This window comes from Platalea leucorodia, assembly GCF_965183815.1.
Source record: "Platalea leucorodia genome assembly, chromosome: 9".
Taxonomy (NCBI): Eukaryota; Metazoa; Chordata; class Aves; order Pelecaniformes; family Threskiornithidae; genus Platalea; species Platalea leucorodia.
Genome location: NC_138831.1, coordinates 18,777,583 through 18,797,035, shown reverse-complemented (window position 1 = coordinate 18,797,035; position 19,453 = coordinate 18,777,583). Strand labels below are relative to the sequence as shown.

The 19,453-nt window shown below is 37.5% G+C and overlaps 1 protein-coding gene across 13 annotated transcripts in view; it reads left to right on the top strand.

The window, feature by feature from the left end:
- The window catches only part of PBRM1 (polybromo 1), a 68,733-nt gene that overhangs the window by 33,254 nt on the left and 16,026 nt on the right, over positions 1 to 19,453 (top strand). For all 13 annotated transcript variants that reach the window (XM_082322478.1, XM_082322473.1, XM_082322472.1 and 10 more), the window contains 13 exons: positions 276 to 417; positions 1,003 to 1,100; positions 4,875 to 5,151; positions 6,243 to 6,348; positions 7,631 to 8,273; positions 9,157 to 9,368; positions 10,503 to 10,688; positions 12,466 to 12,623; positions 13,556 to 13,822; positions 15,160 to 15,305; positions 15,615 to 15,772; positions 16,450 to 16,633; positions 17,869 to 18,079. In XM_082322478.1, coding sequence (XP_082178604.1) covers positions 276 to 417; positions 1,003 to 1,100; positions 4,875 to 5,151; positions 6,243 to 6,348; positions 7,631 to 8,273; positions 9,157 to 9,368; positions 10,503 to 10,688; positions 12,466 to 12,623; positions 13,556 to 13,822; positions 15,160 to 15,305; positions 15,615 to 15,772; positions 16,450 to 16,633; positions 17,869 to 18,079 — 2,788 coding nt within the window. The remainder of the gene's footprint in view (positions 1 to 275; positions 418 to 1,002; positions 1,101 to 4,874; positions 5,152 to 6,242; positions 6,349 to 7,630; positions 8,274 to 9,156; positions 9,369 to 10,502; positions 10,689 to 12,465; positions 12,624 to 13,555; positions 13,823 to 15,159; positions 15,306 to 15,614; positions 15,773 to 16,449; positions 16,634 to 17,868; positions 18,080 to 19,453) is intronic.

Below are 19,453 nucleotides of genomic sequence, written 5' to 3'. Positions count from 1 at the left end.
CTGTGCCACATCTCATCCGAGTATGAAAACAGGACCTCAGTCTGCACAGCTTTCAAGAGGGCAGATTTCAGAATTATTAAAATCATTCTTTAAGAGGAGATGTTTGTCTAATATAGTTACAATTGGAAGATGCTACTGCAGCATCAGAAAAGAAAACATGTACCTGTAATTAGAGCTCTTTGGATATGGATTTATTGTGAAAATGAAGATGTTAAAGAACTGTTTTGCCCTGTGTAACTTGAGAAGTACCAGTCAGATATTCCACTCTTTTGCAGAACCAAACTGAAGAACCATGAATATGAGACTTTAGATCAGTTGGAGGCTGATCTGAACTTGATGTTTGAAAATGCCAAGCGCTACAATGTTCCCAATTCTGCCATCTATAAAAGAGTACTGAAAATGCAGCAGGTTATGCAGGTATGTGGAGTAGAACAATCAAAAGGATATAACTTCACACGTGAATTTATTTCCCTAATGAATATTTTTCCAAAATAATTTGTAACTAGACCTGTATTTGCAGTAGTATTTTCTTGCTTAAGGGGAAGTATGGGAATGAAGAGCATCATAGGATGATTTTTCTTCAGTACACCTGCTGCCTTCTGTGATTTCTTTTGGTCACTTTTATTCCTTACTATGACTCTTAACCCAATTAAGTTGTGAGAAAATTGATGATGTGGGGTTTTTTTTAGGGTTTGCAGGTAAAAACACTTCAAATGCTAAAACACTTGAAATTTCATGAAGTGTTCCAGCTTCTGCAGTCTGAAATGACATTGTTTTCAAATTGATTCCTCAAAAATTTTTCTAACAGTTAAAAAGAATTATACTGCTATTTTATGTTGGCCAACTTGTATTAAATAAGTCACTGGAAGTATTTTGATTGTTGTTTAGTCTCTAAACCCATATTTGCATCTTTCTTTGTGCATCTGATCTGTTCTGATGTTTAGTGTTGTTCTGGAAATGTCCAGCCGTGAGTTTGGCTTCAGGGATTTCTTCTTTTTTCAGGCAAAGAAGAAGGAGCTTGCTAGGAGAGATGACATTGAGGATGGGGACAGTATGATTTCTTCTGCTACATCTGATACTGGAAGTTCAAAAAGGAAAAGGTATGCACTTCTGTAGTTCCTGCAGACCATGACATTGCTACATCTTTTATTTGTTAAAGAGAATATTAAGCCACGGGTTTTAGCATTTGTGTAAGGATTTGTAGTTCTTTGTTGTTGTTGTTCTCATTAAGTGTTGGTTCTAAGTAATTCAAAACTATTTGCTGACTTTCTTTTCCTTTTTTGGCCTATTAATTGGCAGTTGTCAACATCAGTTCAGTAAGTGGCATAGACACTGTAGTTGCACTGAATTAGGTAATTTTGTCAGTGGATTTCAGGATTTTTATTTGTGTTTTATTCTTTTTAGCCTGGTGTGTGGACTGTCTTCACAGGTTGTTAGCAATTATTGCTTCTTTTCTACTAATTCTCTGATACATGACTATTTATGTACTTTGGGAAGCAATTTCAGAATATAATTAAAGTTAACACTATAGTTGAATTAATTTTTTGAAAGTTTATAGTATTACTCTAGAAATACTTTTATTTGGTGAAGTCTCCTGGCATAAATATTTTCATTTTCCGTGACCTGAACTCTGCTTGAGGAGTTTTCATCATTAATGTTAGAGGACTACTTCTCTCTCCCTTCTGAATTTGCACTCTTCGGTTACTTACCTGTCAGTGGCTGGGACGAAGAGGGTATTTGACAAATAGATAAACTGAGTATAATAGGTTGATTATTCTGGATACTGTAATGCAAACAAAATTCACAGTGATTTGAAATATACTCTTTTAGTGAGCAATAACGATGGTTTATGGAAAGTATTCTTTAGCAGTGATAGCTGTTGTGTAATTAATGTTAGTGATGTATTTCACTCCAAAAAGCGATAGTTTCTCTAGTCTGCCTCATGGTATCATTTGCAATAAGTTCCAACTTCTGATAATATTATTGCAATAGTAGCAACTCTCAGTGTAAAACTGTAATTCAGCATGCATCTTTGGTGTTGCTTATGACCTTCAGCTTCCTGTATTTTTAGTTCTTTGTTTTGTCAAAGTGACAGCAGTAGTGGGGGGAGGAAGGGAATGAACTAGAGCATCAGCAAAGGTTCACTTAAGAGCAATCAAGTAAGTGCAACAATGTACACTCATAAAAAATCTACAGAGAGAAAATGTTAACATGGATTTAGGAGGTGGTACAGTCTAGGGATGCTAGGAAGAAGAAAAGTAGCAGAACAGTAAGACAGACCACAGTACCAAATGAAGATCAGGAAGGAACAAATTGCAAAAATTGCTAGTTTTGTGATCTTAGGAGAACTACTAACCTAACTAAGCAAGTCAGACTGTCATCAGTGTCCTTTTCATAGAATCATAGAATCGTTAAGGTTGGAAAAGACCCTTAAGATCATCGAGTCTAACTGTTAACTGTATATTGCTTTTGATCACCTTGTGCAAGAGAATACTGAAATACTTAAAAGAAAAAATCTGTCAGGCCTTGTCATCTAAGAACAGTAAAAGAGAAAAAGTTGTGTTCATAGGTAGGGGAAATCAAAATGATTTGATTTTCTTCATGCCTGAAGAGAACCTGAAAATGCTTTTGATGTTGTCAGTTCAATACTTATTATAAGTTTCACTTGCTGCATGATAAGAAGTAAAAGAAGATTGTAAATGCTGCTGATAGCGGAAGTGAAGGACTGAGAGGAATTCCAAAATGTTGCAGAAAAAGGAAACTAATAACCCAGGCAAAATCCATCCCATTGCGAAAGTAATAGTGACACAGAAGAAACTAGTTTGAATGTCCCCTTTTATGTATCAGATGCATGACCTGAATCTTGAGTATTGGCAGGCTTTTTACTATTTCTGCTTTGGTTTTGCTTTACCTACTTTCATTGAACTAAATGTTAAAACTTGAAAACATGTTGGAATGTGGAATTTGGAAGCATGTCTCTGTTCTGGCAGTGCTCATCTGCTAGTGTGAACCACTAACTAACAGTTTCCAGCAGTGAAGATTAATGCGGAAAAAAGTTTTTAACCTATAGAAGATACATTTTGGAGTTTCTCACACGTTGTGACATTAATTTTCATTAGTTATTTTGCTGACCTTACCAAGGAGCACAAGATATCTGAGGCATGAGGCTATACTGGATTAAATATATTTTAAATGTAGGAGGAAAAGATCCAGATGATGGAAAATCTGTGATGCAGTTTGTTTTCTAGCAAGTTGTACAGTGATGTTTTGCACATTCTGCAAATGAAGGTGGTAGTTGTCTGTACAGATAATATAGAGTTATGACTACCTGAATAAGTCTTACAGAGATTGTAATTGGAAGCTGGTTTAAAAGTGCTTTGTAGAGAGTGCATTTCTAAGAGCGGCACAGTATCTGAGCTGAGCTTATACATTATTAACATAAGCTTTCCTCTCCCTTATCTGATTTGCTTATAGATTATGTAGTATATGTACAGGGAGCCACGCATAACTGTTTTCCTGATAAGCTGTGTCTTCGTTGTGCTGTCAGATTTTTTGAGACAACTGTAATAGCTACACATAGGATGACTCTTAAGTTTGTGTTGATAGCATGTACGTGGCCATTTTCTACCTGGGTTTGCAGTTTTGGTGAGCTTTATGGACTTGTAACTTCATTTGACTGTGGTTGACAGATATTTAGCAATTGAAACCCTTCTTTCTACTATTCTTGATGTCCTTATTTTTCTTGTATCTGGTATTGAAGAAGATACAGAATTACTGTGAGATAAATAGCTCAAGTCTTTGATATTCTATATTCAGCAGAGGTAGTCAGGAAGATACTGGCTGAGGGGTTTTTCTCTATTTGTACTAGATCTTGAGGTCTTGGATTCAGATGCATCGTCCTGACTGATCTGTTTCCTCTGTGGCTGGAAAGTGCTTAGAGCTCCTTTTGACTTTTGCACTTTTGAAAACTAGTTATTTGTTTTATTCTGTAGAACACTTAAACTCAAGGTGAATGAGACAAACATCATATCTTAAAGTTGATTTCCTGTTTATTTATCAGACTGCTGGTTATGATGCTGTCATTATTTGCAAATGGGGGTGTTGGTTGACAGCCGGCTGAACATGAGCCAGCAGTGTGCTCAGGTGGCCAAGAGGGCCAATAGCATCCTGGCTTGTATCAGGAATAGTGTGGCCAGCAGGACCAGGGAGGTGATAGTGCCCCTGTACTCGGCACTGGTGAGGCCGCACCTCGAATACTGTGTTCAGTTTTGGGCCCCTCACTACAAGAAGGACACTGAGGTGCTGGAGCGTGTCCAGAGGAGGGCAATGAAGCTGGTGAAGGGTCTGGAGCACAAGTCTTATGAGGAGTGGCTGAGGGAGCTGGGCTTGTTTAGTCTGGAGAAGAGGAGGCTGAGGGGGGAGACCTTATTGCTCTCTATAACTACCTGAAAGGAGGCTGTAGCGAGGTGGGGGTCGGTCTCTTCTCCCTCATAACAAGTGATAGGAAGTGAGAGGAAACGGCCTCAAGTTGAGCAGGGGGAGGTTTAGACTGGACATTAGGGGAAATTTCTTCACCGAAAGGGTTGTCAAGCATTGGAACAGGCTGCCCAGGGAAGTGGTTGAGTCCCCATCCCTGGAGGTATTTCAAAGACATGTAGACATGGTGCTTGAGGACATGGTTTAGTGGTGGACTTGATGATCATAAAGGTCTTTTCCAACTTAAACCAATTCTGATTCTTGCATGTGTGTCTAGGTGGTTGTGGTTGTTTTCTCATGGTAGAGGATTATGTCATTTCGATACTAGTGTTGGAAGTGGGGAAAAGAGCCCCTGACATTTATTCTTTTCCTTTTTGTTCTTCTATTTATCCTAACAGTAAAAAGAATATACGAAAGCAACGAATGAAGATCTTATACAATGCAGTTCTGGAAGCTCGAGAACCGGGCACAGGCAGACGTCTCTGTGATCTGTTTATGGTTAAGCCATCCAAAAAGGACTATCCGGACTATTATAAAATTATCTTGGAGCCAATGGACTTGAAAATGATAGAACACAACATCCGCAATGATAAGTATGCAGGGGAAGAAGCCATGATTGAAGACATGAAGCTCATGTTCCGAAATGCAAGGCATTATAATGAGGAAGGCTCCCAGGTAGTGTTTTGATTCTGCAGTCACGCTTACTTCTCTGTTTCTTTGCAGACATATAAGTTATGTTAGGATGGTTTAGCATTGACTATTACTCACATGATTTATGGTAATTGTTTATTGAACTAAAATAGAAATGTGACTTTTTTTTCTGCTAGTGTTTTAAATTCTTTGTCTATAGTTGTATATACATGAAATGCAACACCTTCCTTTGCAAAGGTTAGACTTATTTCCTGTTAGCTAAACTTGTTCTTCCACTACAAAGAATGTCAGCTGAATGTTTCCTAGTACGTTTAAAAAAAAACAAGCTGGTTACTAAATTCTCATTATTCATCCTCAGTTAATCACCTGAAGGTATTTGCACAGTGAACGGTCATCAGCATGTGATTTGGAGCTCAGAACCTCTGAGAAGGGATGTCTTAGTTGGAAAGAAACCAGCTTTGTATTCATGGAAGTGGGAGATCAGACTAGAAGACCTGACTTGTTTAGTCTAGCAGGAGGAATCTGAAAGGAATATGCTTTTCACTTACAAATATATTGTAGGATGTTTCTATATCGTGATATTTCTCAGCCAGCAAGCAATGATGTTGTGGAACAGAGTGGTGGTAAGAAACCTCCAGCTATTCCTAATGAGGAACTCGATAAGCTACTGTACAGGACTTTATGATGAGGTTGCGTTCACTGGGGTTGGATTTGAAGACCCAGGAGGACTGTTCTAGTCCTGTGTACCTTGATGGAATCACAATAGTTCAAGAGATCTTTCATTGCTCAGCAGAATGGTTTGATGAGGAAGTTGATAAGACCACTGCACCTTGCTGTTTTGTAGTCTTTGGAATAGAAATGCAGCTTAATTGGATAATTTATTCAAGATTTATATCTCCCTGATTTAGATGATGTTCATCAGTTCTGCTTACGTGTATAAGTCTATTAAAGGTGTACATTTGAGAAATAAGCCCTTCTTTTTAATCAAGTACTTGCTTTTGCATTCAGTTTTTTCAGACTAACACTTAAATGTTTCTTAGGGGCTAGTTCTAAGCTAGTCTAAATACAGTAAACCTTGTTTAGTTTTGGTTTTTGATTACTTTACTGATTAATAGGTATACAATGATGCCCATATGCTGGAAAAGATCCTTAAAGAAAAAAGAAAAGAACTGGGACCCCTAGCTGAAGATGATGATGTTGCATCCCCTAAACTAAAGCTAAGTAAGGCAACCTTGTACATTGCTATGTCTCATATCAACACTTACGAAAACCCTGCAATACAGATTAACAGATCTTCCTTTTAGAGTAGAAGACATGATCTGCAAATTCGTACTGACATGCAAAGTAGAATTATATTTTCAAAATCATGACAACAATGATGTGTTTATATGTGCATATAATAGAATTTAGTTGTTGCATATAGTGTTTTCTAAGAAAGCTAACTTAGAATGAAGAAAGAAAACTGAGGAATGATTGGAATGACTGGTGTTTAGTCATGTAGTGTTATCCAAATGTTAGATGCTGCATTATGCGCTCAGTAACATTTCATTAACACATTTAATGTGTGCTGCTGGGATTGCTTACAAATAAGGTGCTTCTCAAACTGAGTAAAGCTCTTAATTTCCCATGTCAAATGGCTTGGATTTCCACAGAATGATAAAAGAAATGTGAGCTTTATTTGGAAAATTATTGAAAGCCATGAAAAACACAGAAGGGAAATTTCCAACAATATCTGTTCCTAGACCTGTTGCCCTTAAAAACTACACTTGCTACTACTCAAATCTTATGTCCCCTTAATATGTGTTCAGAACTTAACAAACTGAGAAGGTTAAAATTGCACAGAAAGGCTTAAAGAAAACAATTGCACACAGCCTTCTTGAAATAGAAATGTGCAGCTCTTAGGTAAGGTACAGGTAGTAGAGAATTCACAGACAGGGACTATACGATACAGTAACAGAGATCCTGAATTAATCAAAAAGCTAATCTGATTGATAATCCCATGGGAGGCCATATTTTGTATTTCACCTGTAATAATCCTCTCTAATTTGGCATAAACCTGTCATAAAGGAATCTCATAATATTTAGAATGCTTAATTTTAGTGGTAGCAAAAACCCTGTGATGATTGGTTTTATAACGGCTGTAGAGAGAAATTAATGTAGAGCTAGTAAGACCAAATTGAATTTAGAGGAGCTATTAATAATATTAGGGAGGAAAAGATGTTTTCCATGCTTAAATCTGAAGAGACCTTCACCAGGTGGACCACATAGGAACATATGATTCTGTGTTTGCCAAAAAATAATATTAAAAAAATATTCATACAATTATGAAAAATAAAGGAAGCTGCAACTTGGAATGGGCTCCATGTTATGAGTCTTCTGCTCATACAGTGAAGTCATTCTTCAATAAGCAGTTCTCTAATGGAAAGGAGATGGACAAAGCAGTGTGCAAGCTCTGGTTTTGTAATGATTTTTTTCTTTTTTTGTTTCCTTTTTGTCTGCTTAGGTAGAAAAAGTGGCATTTCTCCTAAAAAATCGAAATACATGACTCCAATGCAACAGAAACTGAATGAGGTTTATGAAGCGGTTAAGAATTACACCGATAAACGAGGCAGGCGACTGAGCGCCATCTTCTTGAGGCTGCCATCTCGGTCTGAACTTCCTGACTATTATGTAACCATTAAAAAGCCTGTTGACATGGAAAAGATCAGAAGTCATATGATGGCAAATAAATACCAGGATATTGATTCCATGGTAGAGGACTTTGTAATGATGTTCAATAACGCTTGCACATATAACGAGCCAGAATCTTTGATTTATAAAGATGCTCTGGTCCTGCATAAAGTTTTGCTTGAAACTCGGAGAGAAATAGAAGGAGATGAGGATTCTCATGTGCCCAATGTCACTTTGCTAATTCAGGAACTTATCCATAACCTTTTTGTGTCTGTTATGAGCCACCAGGATGATGAGGGCAGATGCTATAGCGACTCCTTAGCTGAGATTCCTGCTGTTGATCCCAACTTCCCAAATAAACCTCCTCTGACTTTTGATATTATCCGAAAAAATGTTGAAAATAATCGCTATAGAAGATTGGACTTGTTCCAGGAGAATATGTTTGATGTACTGGAGAGGGCAAGGAGAATGAACAGGTGAGCGAAGCCATATTTTTCAGGTATCCTTTGTCTTATCACATGAGTATTGCATGTTAACATTAGACAAAGGCTAAAGTTTTTTTTAAGGTATTTGCTTTCCTTGATCTGGGTGTTTAGAAAACTAAATCTCAAAAGCTCTATCACATCTTTAGTGGAATGTATGCTTTCGTTTAAAAACAAGGAAAAAGTTAGGTTTCTGCCAGGAAGTAAGTTTGGTGTTAATCTTTCAAAGGCACACTTCATGAAAACCAGGTTTGTGCTAACTTTGAAATTGAAAAAATGAAGAGGAGGAGCTGTTCACTCACTGCTTGACTAGTGGATTACTCTTTTGGAGTAATCACAGTTGTATGAGTTATGGTTATATTGTGCAAAAACTATGAACACTTGCAACTTCTTGCAGTGTTTTACTTGAAGTAGGGAGAGTACTTGGGGATGTGCAGGTAAAATCTTGACTCTGAAGTAGAGGAGGTAAAAAATGATATTAAAACATTTACTAACATGAGTATGGGTAATTAAAATAAATCAGTTTTGTTAATAATAATGTTATTACTTAAGTTTCAGAAGTTAACAGGTTGTAGAGGTCCAGTGGCAAGTAGTTTTGGTCGCAATCAACTACATTTGATTTTTCTGGTATTTCAGGACTGGTGTGTACAAAAATACTGTTTTAGGTAAACTGTAATACAAACTGATAGCAGAGTAGCAGGTGGAGCATGACTTGCCAGTGTCTGCTGCTGCTTGTTATGAGTAAGCACAGAAATCTATTGGTAGAGTGAAGCTTTAGTTTTATCACTAAGTGTGGTGATTGATGGGTATGTGTTTAGGATCCTGTTTGACTCTGCACAAACTGTGTTTCTGTCCTGTTCTATGTATTTTTGCATAGGACTGATTCAGAGATTTACGAGGATGCGGTTGAACTTCAGCAGTTCTTTATTAAAATTCGAGACGAACTTTGTAAGAATGGAGAGATTCTTCTGTCACCCGCTCTCAGCTATACCACCAAGCATCTTCACAACGATGTAGAAAAGGAAAAGAAGGAAAAGCTGCCCAAAGAAATAGAGGAGGATAAGCTCAAAAGAGAGGAGGAGAAGAGAGGTAGCTACTTTCTTTTCGTTAATTTTAAATGTATTAATTGAAAAATGTACCTATGCATATAATGCATGCTCTGCTGTTGCTGCAGCTTCGTGAACTGAAAGGATTTAATAGTCTGGTTGTCCACCAAGGGTCTTCTATTTTAAAGTTACAAGAGATTTATTTTATTTTGATCCTTATCAGCCATACCAGACAGCTTTAAGAAAGAGATGCAGGTAGATACTAACCTTATGTAAACTCTTTAATCAGAACACATTGGAGTACCAGTAGTCTTATTTCAAGGATATTATAAAAGAAAACCATAGCTTTTTACTATAGCTTTCTGCTGATAATAAGCTTAACAATGACTGTTCCAGTTGACCTTTTAGTTGTTTCCTTTTTGGCAAATACTGATTTCTTTATGTGCTGATGTAGCTTTTAACACTGCTAAAGAAATGGTATTTAAGTAAAATTTTTGCATTTCTTACTTGGCTACTGTGAGTGTGAAGAAGAATGGGCTTGCATAATTTTGTAGGGCAAGAAACCTACTGTGAAGGTCTTTTGTGTTTCACAGTTCCTGGCTGTAACTGTCCATATAATCATTGTGGAGCATGTCTAGGGGAATGAATAAAGCTTTCTAATTGCCCCTTTCCACAGATGGGAGCAGAGCTGTTAGCTCTTTGTCTTTGAATTGTCTTTCTAACATGGTTCATCTTCCCACATAGCACTAATGTCAGCAGCAGTAAAGTCTGGTTGCTCCGGCCAGGCTCAGTATTATAAGGGGACAACAGCTGTGATGCCCTTTTTCTGTCTTCCTTTGAGACCTAAAAATCCCAAAGAAAGCAAAACATGCCTTTCTGAAGGCTTCTGAGCTCAGTGCTGTCACTGAGTTTCTCTTCACTCACTGGGAGGGCTCAATAAAATTCAACCGAAGAAGTGAAACCCAACCTTCAGCAGCACCAGTAGGAGAAAGGCTAGCAGCACAAAACAGGCTTAAACCCTTCCTTCACGCTGGAAGGCAGTGACAGAGGGGCAGACGCATCAGGTATCATGTGGCACTTCTGCACGCAGCAAAGGGTGAGGGCATTCATATCGGCAATCTTGGCTAATGTGGAAATGTGGCATTACTAACATCTGTTTTTCCCTTCTTGAAATAAGAAGCTGAAAAGAGTGAAGATTCTTCTGGATCAGCTGGGCTGTCAAGCTTGCATCGGACCTACAGCCAGGATTGCAGCTTCAAGAACAGCATGTACCATGTAGGAGATTATGTGTATGTGGAGCCTGCTGAAGCCAACTTGCAACCTCACATAGTCTGTATTGAGAGGCTGTGGGAAGATTCAGCTGGTAAGGGTGTCTATGCTATAGGAAAACAATATGGTGAAACTTATTACTATTTAAAACTTCCAATTTGAGCTTTTTCTGTGTAGATGTTATTTATTTTACTTGAGAACTATGTGAGTATTTTTCTTGTTTCTGAGTTGCTTTGTTCCAAAGAATATTACAAATATAAAGCTCTTGGATCAGCACACGCTTTTTTGTTGTTCGTCTCTACCTACCCTCAAATTGTAAGCGTGCCAGAGAATAGGCTCTTCTAAGTGGGATGGGCTCCTTGTAATTTAGGTGCAGAAGAACACATGGGGTTTTTCTGTGCTGAGAAATCTGAACCAAAGTTGGGCATGTTTAACTGCAAATGTTGCACAGAACAACGCAGTTTCAGAACTTCCCTTTGTTAAATTTCAGAATTGAGCTGAATCTTGCATTTCCGAGGCCAAATCAAGCCATAACAAGTACTATTTTGTTTTTTTTTCTCATCAGCGATGCATTCTGTTTGCAGCAGGTACTTCTCTTAAGTGTAAGGAAGGCTAGAGATACGGTAAGAGTATCAGATAAACATGGTGCCCTCTCAGCAATGCTGGAAACTACAGTTGCTGAGAACTACAGTGGGGTATAGTGGAGTTAACAATTTTGGTTGCACTTTTTTTTAAAGGGATGGAACAGATGTGTTACAAAGACAGATTAAAAAGACCATGACTCTTAAATTTGGAGAGGAGAAATGTAAGGCAGGATATAATTAAGGTCTGCAAAATCATGAAGTGGGTAGATAAGGTGAATGCAGAAATACTATTCAACAAATCTCGCAGTACTGGAGTTAGAGGGCACTCATTGACACTAATAAATCAGATTAAAATATGTGAAAGTGTTTGGCTTTTTAATACAGTGTGTAGTGAGCCGCCTGGCTTCCCCAGGGGCTTGTGGAGGCAGATTATATCAGAAGGTTCAAAAATGGGTGCGACAAGTCCATGTACAACAGGTCTAAAGCAAATAATAAAGGGAATAATCAGCAAATAATAGCCAGATAAAGCGAATAGCTCTCTAACACCCCTAATGCAATGACTGTAGAAGGAGTGGAATGAGTTACAGAGATTGGCCATGATCAAATGCATTCTCCTAACAGCCTGTCGTGCTCACTCAGTTAGATGCAGTGTATTTGGGTAGATGGACCATTGGCCAGTTGGACGTTTCTTATGTTTGTTTGTCTGTGGAGAAAGTGAATAGCACTTTTTATTCTGGTTCAATCTACAGATTACAGATTTTCTTTGATTTAGAAAAATAGTACATACTTGTAACTTCTTTATAAATCATTGTTAACAATTTGAATTTGTCACAGCGTAACATGGAAGAAACAGTTCTTAAAAACTTGAAACCAGTTATCCAAGGTTCTTCAGATAATCAAGTGATTGTTGTGTAGACTTTGAAGCCATTTCAAGGCCTGAAAGTCAAGATATTTATAAATAAGTTGCATACTCTTTCCTGAATTCATCTGGCTCAGAAGAACTGATTCCTCCTTTATTTTGGCCGAGTCAGGTTTTACTGGGGAAAAAACGATTTGCGGGCTTTTTAAGCCACCTAGTTTTCCTTACCTGAAACAGTTAAGGAATCTTGTCCTGTTTTAAAACAGTTTACTCTCAGTGTAAATGACTACATGGCTGTTTGATTAATCAGTCAATCTATAGTTGTTTTTTCTTGCTCATGCACTAGAGAACATACCATTTTACATCTTTTTCTCCTTTTTTTCTCTCTTTTTTGGTGTTTTTTTTTGTTGTTTTTGTTTTTTTTTAAGGAGAGAAATGGCTCTACGGCTGTTGGTTTTATCGACCAAATGAAACGTTTCATCTTGCAACACGAAAATTCTTGGAGAAAGAAGTTTTTAAAAGTGACTATTACAATAAAGTTCCTGTTAGCAAAATTTTGGGCAAATGCGTGGTCATGTTTGTTAAGGTGAGAGACTATTCAGACTAATTGTTAAGCAAATAATGTGTTCTCTGCTGTTTTCTTGAAGAGATGTAGGTATTCTAACAGAGACATTCTAATAATACTTAAATAAAATAGGACTTGCTCCTGCGTGCTCTTTGTATTCTTCATTTGCTTCATGAGATACATAGTTCATCCAAGTGATGGCGTTTCTCAGTGCTGGTTGGTTTGTAGAATCATATGCCTATTAGATAATTAGCTAACTGATTTTTCAGAGCATGTAGTAGAGAAATTGCAGGTAACTTCTCTAAGATTCCCATAAAAGCACGTAGGTTTAGGTTTGGTAGAGACTTGAATGGCTTGGTAAGAGGATGAAGTCTTTCACCTCTGTCTCAAGTTTGATTCCACATCATCCTTGTGCTGAGGATTTTTGGCTTGCTTGCAACATATCTATCTCAATCAGTTTTTAGAAGGTAGTGTGTTCATATGGAAAAAAGTGGTACAGCTGCTGAGTACGTGAATGGGTATCACAGTCACATATCAATGAGCTTGGAGCTTACTTCCCCCCTCTCGCCCCCCCCAAAAAAATTGGTGGTCATGTCCTCTTTCCAAGTTAAAGCTCAGAAATCTTGTAAAGGTGTTTTTGGCCTGCAGATCTTGTACTTGTTAATGTACTGGTTTGGTAAATGAATAAAACCTCTTTTCTCACATGATAACCTGCACTGAATTTATCTGCTTCTCTAAGGGCGGGATTTCTTGTTGTTGGCTTTTAATTTTTAATGTAACTTGGATGTCAAACTGGAAGAAAAGAACTCAGCAGAAAGGCTTTATTAGTCTAAAAGTGTTTCTGACAGAAACGTAGAAAAAAACAGGAAGCATGGGAGGGAGTTCACTGTGTGTCTGTGGGTACGCGTGTGTGTGTTGCTGAAATAGTTCATCTTTTTTTCTTCAATCTGCAGGAGTATTTTAAATTGTGTCCTGAAAACTTCAGAGATGAGGATGTCTATGTCTGTGAGTCACGTTATTCTGCAAAGACAAAATCTTTTAAAAAGATAAAACTCTGGACTATGCCTGTAAGCTCTGTAAGATTTGTCCCACGAGATGTACCCCTGCCTGTGGTCCGTGTTGCTTCTGTATTTGCTAATACAGACAAAGTAGATGAGGAGAAACATGCTGAAACACTGGAGGACAGTAAGGTGGGAGAAAGTATCCTTCATCTTGAAAAGGTATGTAAGATAACAAGTGGAACATCGATTATGTTTGACAGACAAAGAATGACAAAATGTGAGCCCTTGTGACTTCGGTTTCATGGCATGCAGACACAGTAAAATATAAATAAATATAATATTTATGTTATAAATTGTTATACACATCTGTAAATAAATACAAACAACATATAAATAGAATAAACAGAAAATAAACTGTGTACATATTTGCTAGATTCTACAAATGCTTTCTTCAGAAATGCACTTCAGAAAAGAAATTTACACTTTTACTGTAAAGCTTGCCTTAAGCCTAAAGAATCAGTAAAACTAAAAGTCTAATTTTAGTTCATGGCAATGCTTTATTATGTAGTATTTCAGTAAAATAGTCAGTAGCTAGGCAGCAGTAAGCAATACTTAACATTCTGTTGCTTGTGACCTATTTATGGTTGATAAGTGTTTTATTGTCGAAATGCTTAAGAATATTTCTGTCCAACATACTGGGTAAAATGCTTTATTGTATTTAGAGTCATAAAATAAATAAATTTAAATCAATGTATTGAATTCAATTAAAATTAATTAAATTTATCTGAAATAAATTTAGAGCTATAAAAAATAAACTTAGAGTCATCAAATAAGTCCACTTTACATTGAGTTCTCTAACAGAACCTCAGAACAGAATACCTGCCCAGCACACTCATTGTCAGCTTTAATCAGACACTTTGTATTTATTCACATAATGACAAAAGAACAAATTATTTCTACCGAGAGAACGAAAACTTTTGGGGTCTTTTCCTTCCACACCCTTGGGAGATAGCCTGTGTTTTCATTGGCTTTCTGAAATCCTAGACTAAAAGGTCAAATGAGTCACAGTGCGAGTTTTGACTAAAAAGTAAGAAATTAAATAGGGCAAACGGTATAAATTTGCAAGCAATACATGGGGTGTTCATATTATTGTATATGAGAGTTGAATCATTAAATTTCTATGTATGTTAATTTGGCCATATACTCAGTTCTTGTCTCTTAAGCATGTTATTGTGCTTTAAAACAAACCATCAAAATAAGCTTGGCCAACTTTGACACAGTAGAACAAAAAAGGACCTGTAAATTACTGTTCTGGCAAAATTACAGCTTTGTGAAATAGAAAAGCTTGTGACATACATGGAGGGTATCTTTGGCTTTGCTGTTTCATTTTTAAATTTCAAAGCCCCTCACTTTCGCATGTACAGCTCTGTTTACGTTACCAATAACAGGTAAACACTAAAGATAGAGCAAAGTCTTTTACTTGCGCTTGGCATCCTTTTATTTATATGTTTGGTTTTCCTTCTTCCACAAGTTTCTAAATGCATATTCTTCTGCAGGACAAAGAAGATGTTCCAGTTGAAATGTCCAATGGAGAACCTGGTTGCCATTACTTTGAACAGCTGTGCTACAATGATATGTGGCTTAAGGTTGGGGACTGTGTCTTCATAAAATCACATGGGTTAGTGCGACCTCGGGTAGGAAGGTAAGTGCAACTTCTTTATTTGCAGTTTGTGTCTATAAAAATAACTTGGACAAAAGATGGGCTTGTTGCAAAAAGTATAAAAAAGCATGGGGAAAAAAATCTTCTGAATTAAGCTAAATGCTACAAGCTCTTATCGAGGCAGAAGTTTAGCCGCCTAATAAAAAGGTGATAGAGTTGTACAGTTGGAATAGGCTGTTCTTCTGCACTCATTTTTTAATGACAGTCTTCCTGAACAACCTAGTGCATCTAGCTGTCTCATTTAGGAGGGATGGCCTTTCATTTATGTCCATGGTTTGGTTTTCTTTCCAGAATTGAAAAGATGTGGGTGCGAGATGGAGCTGCATATTTCTTTGGCCCAATCTTTATACATCCTGAAGAAACTGAACATGAACCAACTAAAATGTTCTACAAGAAGGAAGTGTTTTTGAGTAACTTGGAGGAGACCTGTCCGATGACTTGCATTTTGGGTAATTGTGAACAACTTTAAATCTAATGGACACTCTCTTTCTTTTCCTATATGATCTGAAGTGTTTTATAGTTATGTGTAGGCTTGATTCCAAGTATGTTTTTTTTCATATTGAGTAGGGAAGGAGAGATTATTCAGTCCATTTCTAGTATGCATTCCTGTCTTTGGGACCTGTAGTGAGAACTTTCACTATAAAGAAGCTTTCTTACAATAAGGGAATTGCATGTATGATATCAAAGTGAACATTGTCTGCAGCCAGAGAACAGAAAACTCCATTATTCTCACTTATTAATGTAATTATTCCGGTATGTGTTACCTGGAAAGTCAGTCCAGAAGGAGGCTGAAATTTGGTTTGTTGCATAAGATAATGACTATGTAATTTGTTTTGTAGTTATGATGCTGTGCTAAATATCATTAACTTACTAGTGATCATGGGGTTTTGTTATTTTGCAGGTTTTCTTGTTCTTTAAAAAAATCCAAAAGCTGCATTAAGTTTGTGTAGGTTTCTTGTGAGTGTCATTATTTAACAGGGATATCAATTGGTGTATTTTCCATAGTTGCACCAAATACTGAGAATCTTCCAGACTTACGAGACTGGCAAAAACTTGAGTTACCACACTTTTTGTAAAATGTTTGCAAGTGTGGCTGCCTTCTTACCCAGCTCTTTCATTTCTGCAGGAAAGTGTGCGGTTCTGTCGTTCAAAGACTTCCTCTCCTGCAGACCAACAGAAATCTCTGAAAATGATGTTTTTCTTTGCGAGAGCCGCTACAATGAAAGTGACAAACAAATGAAGAAATTTAAAGGGCTGAAGAGGTTTTCACTATCTGCAAAAGTTGTAGATGACGAAATATACTATTTTAGGTAAAATTGTGATGGGAATGTGGGGGGTCACCTGAGCACTCTTTTGTATTGTGGTGGACTGAGCCTGGTTGGCAGCTAAGCCCCCACCCAGCCACTCGCTCACTCCCCCACACCGGGATGGGGGAGAGAATCAGAAGGCAAAAAGGAAGAAAAACTCCTGGGTCAAGATAAAGACAGTTTAATAAGTGAAGCAAAGCCACACATGCAAACAAAGCAAAATAAGGAATTAATTCACTGCTTTCCATCAGCAGGCAGATGTTTAGCCATTTCCTGGAAAGCAGGGCCTCAGCATGCGTAGTGGTCACTTGGAAAGACAAACGCCATAACCCCGAACGTCCCCTCTTCCTCCTCCTTGTCCCCAACTTTTATTGCTGAGCACGATGTCATATGGTATGCAATATCCCTTTGGTCAGTTTGGGTTAGCTGTCCTGGTTGTCTCCCCTCCCAGCTTCTTGCCCACCCCAGCCTACTTGCTGGGAGGGCAGAGCGGGAAAAAGAAAAGGCCTTGACGATGTGTCAACACTGTTCAGCAATAGCTACAACATGGATGTGTTGTCAACACTGTTGTGGTCACAGATCCAAAACACAGCACCGTACGGGCTACGATGCAGAAAATTACCTCCATCCCAGCCAGACCCAGTATGTATATAAAAGTCACAGTTGTAGGAGAAGATGGATTTTGACTAATCACACTTTTGGAAGGAACTCCAGATCATAGAGACTTTCATGGTCTTAATACCAGTGGATGTTTTCTTTTTATTCTCCTGACTTTAGTAAAATTAATTACATTATCAGATTGGTAGATTCTTTTGGATGCCATTAAAATACTTAAATCCTCATTATGGGTAACAAATAGCTTTGCAGTTGGTGAACATTGATATTAATAAAAATATTAAGTTCTAACTTAAGTAAAGGTAAAATCTAAGGAAGATGTGGTGTTAACTGCCTTCTATTGCAGAAATGAAGTATTTGCTGCATTGAAATCCCTTTCTAACTCATTAAAAAAAAAAAAATCCTTCAAACAAGTGACTGAAATGCAACACTGTCCATAGACACTGAATGATTTCTACTTGTGTTCTGAAAGGAAGCACAGGCACATCCTGAGTCACCATTGTTTCCATGTTGTTCAATGATAAAGGAAGAAAAGTCGGTTTTCTCTTCAAAAATATATGCTATCTCCTGTAAATTATGAGTGTATTCTCATCTGCTTTTTGTCTTTGTCCTCCACCTTTCAGAAAACCCATAGTTCCTCAGAAGGAACCATCTCCACTACTGGAAAAGAAGATTCAACAGCTAGAAGCAAAATTTGCTGAGTTGGAAGGAGGCGACGAGGACATGGAAGAGATGGGAGAAGAGGAAGGTGATATGACTGAAACACCTTCTATGCCTCAGCTTCAGACCCCACTAGCTAGTGAACTGGATATAATGCCTTACACTCCACCACAGGTAAGGATCTTCCTTGAGAAACCTTTCAACCTCTATATTCCGCATTCTTTCCCCAACCCAAATAAACAAAGAAGCAGTAGCATTTTATCACACACACACGAGATTTATACTTCAGTTTACAAGCCTATGGAATAAATTGCACAGAACAGTTTTGGCATATCCAATATGATATCCAGGTGGTGATATTTAAGTCCATTGAAATATTTTTAAAGGAAATAATTCAGTTGAGGAAAATCTAAGGTACCTTTTTGTATGATATGTTAACATTATTCCTAATTTGTAGGTTTTCTATGACACTTGTTCAGAAATATCAAGTCCTTATATTAAATATAAAGTTGGGGTGTAAGGGTTTAATTGTAATTCTCAATTTACCTAATGCCTGTTTTTAAGCTCTTCCTTAAATTTTGAAAAAAGATAGCATTTTGGGTGTTATGGTTTTGCTACATTTTTAGAAAATGCTGTGCATCATCCTCAAAGGAAAAAAAAAAAAAAATCACTTTTTTAGTGTTAAGTAACCATGCTTACTTGGAAATAAGAACTTGGTAAAAAAGTTAGGAGGACTGAATGTCCTAGAAGCTTTAGTATTAATTTGCTGATAAATGGGTAGGAAGTCAAAGAGGAATCGTGTGTGGTTATATGCCGCTTGAATGTGGCATGAGTCATTGCTGCTGCTTAAATGGGGCACTTTTGATCCCCTTCCCTCTCTTGCTGTGTTTCTTACACAAGCCCTGGTATTTATGTAACTGAGTATTGAAGCAGGGTGAGGAACTGCTTTAACTGGAAATTAACCTAACCAAAAAAGTTTGTTTGCAACTGGATTAAACCCTTTATCTTTTTCATCGCATTGCCACATCCAAGCTGATGCCAGCATTAAAGAGGCAATGGGAATGACCTGCTGGGAACACGAGGAAGTTTCAGACACTTTTGTAACCAGCAATATGGATTTCTGCTGCATTACATTGTGAAGTGACAACCACATTGGTAGTTGATATGACCCCTGGAAAGAAATAACCATCTTTGGATGTCATGAAAAAGAGTTAATGAAATTGAAAGCTTTAGCTTGGTTTGGTTGTGATTTTCACCATGTGGGCAGACCACCAAATGCGTTTTCGTGTGCAAGGTTGTCTCGCTGCTCTTGTTTTAACACGCTGAATTTCATAAGTAGCATGAAAACTCTTGCAGAGTATTACAAATAGAAAGCGTGTTACCAGCATTAACCAACTAATGTGACACTTTAGGAAGGGGAAGGTAACTCTTTATCAATCAAAATACTACCACGTTAAACATGGCAGCTGCTGAAGACACTTTAAATAGGGATCATTGGACATTAAAGATGCCCTCAAACTGCCTTCTGCAGCATTCACTGTCTTTTGA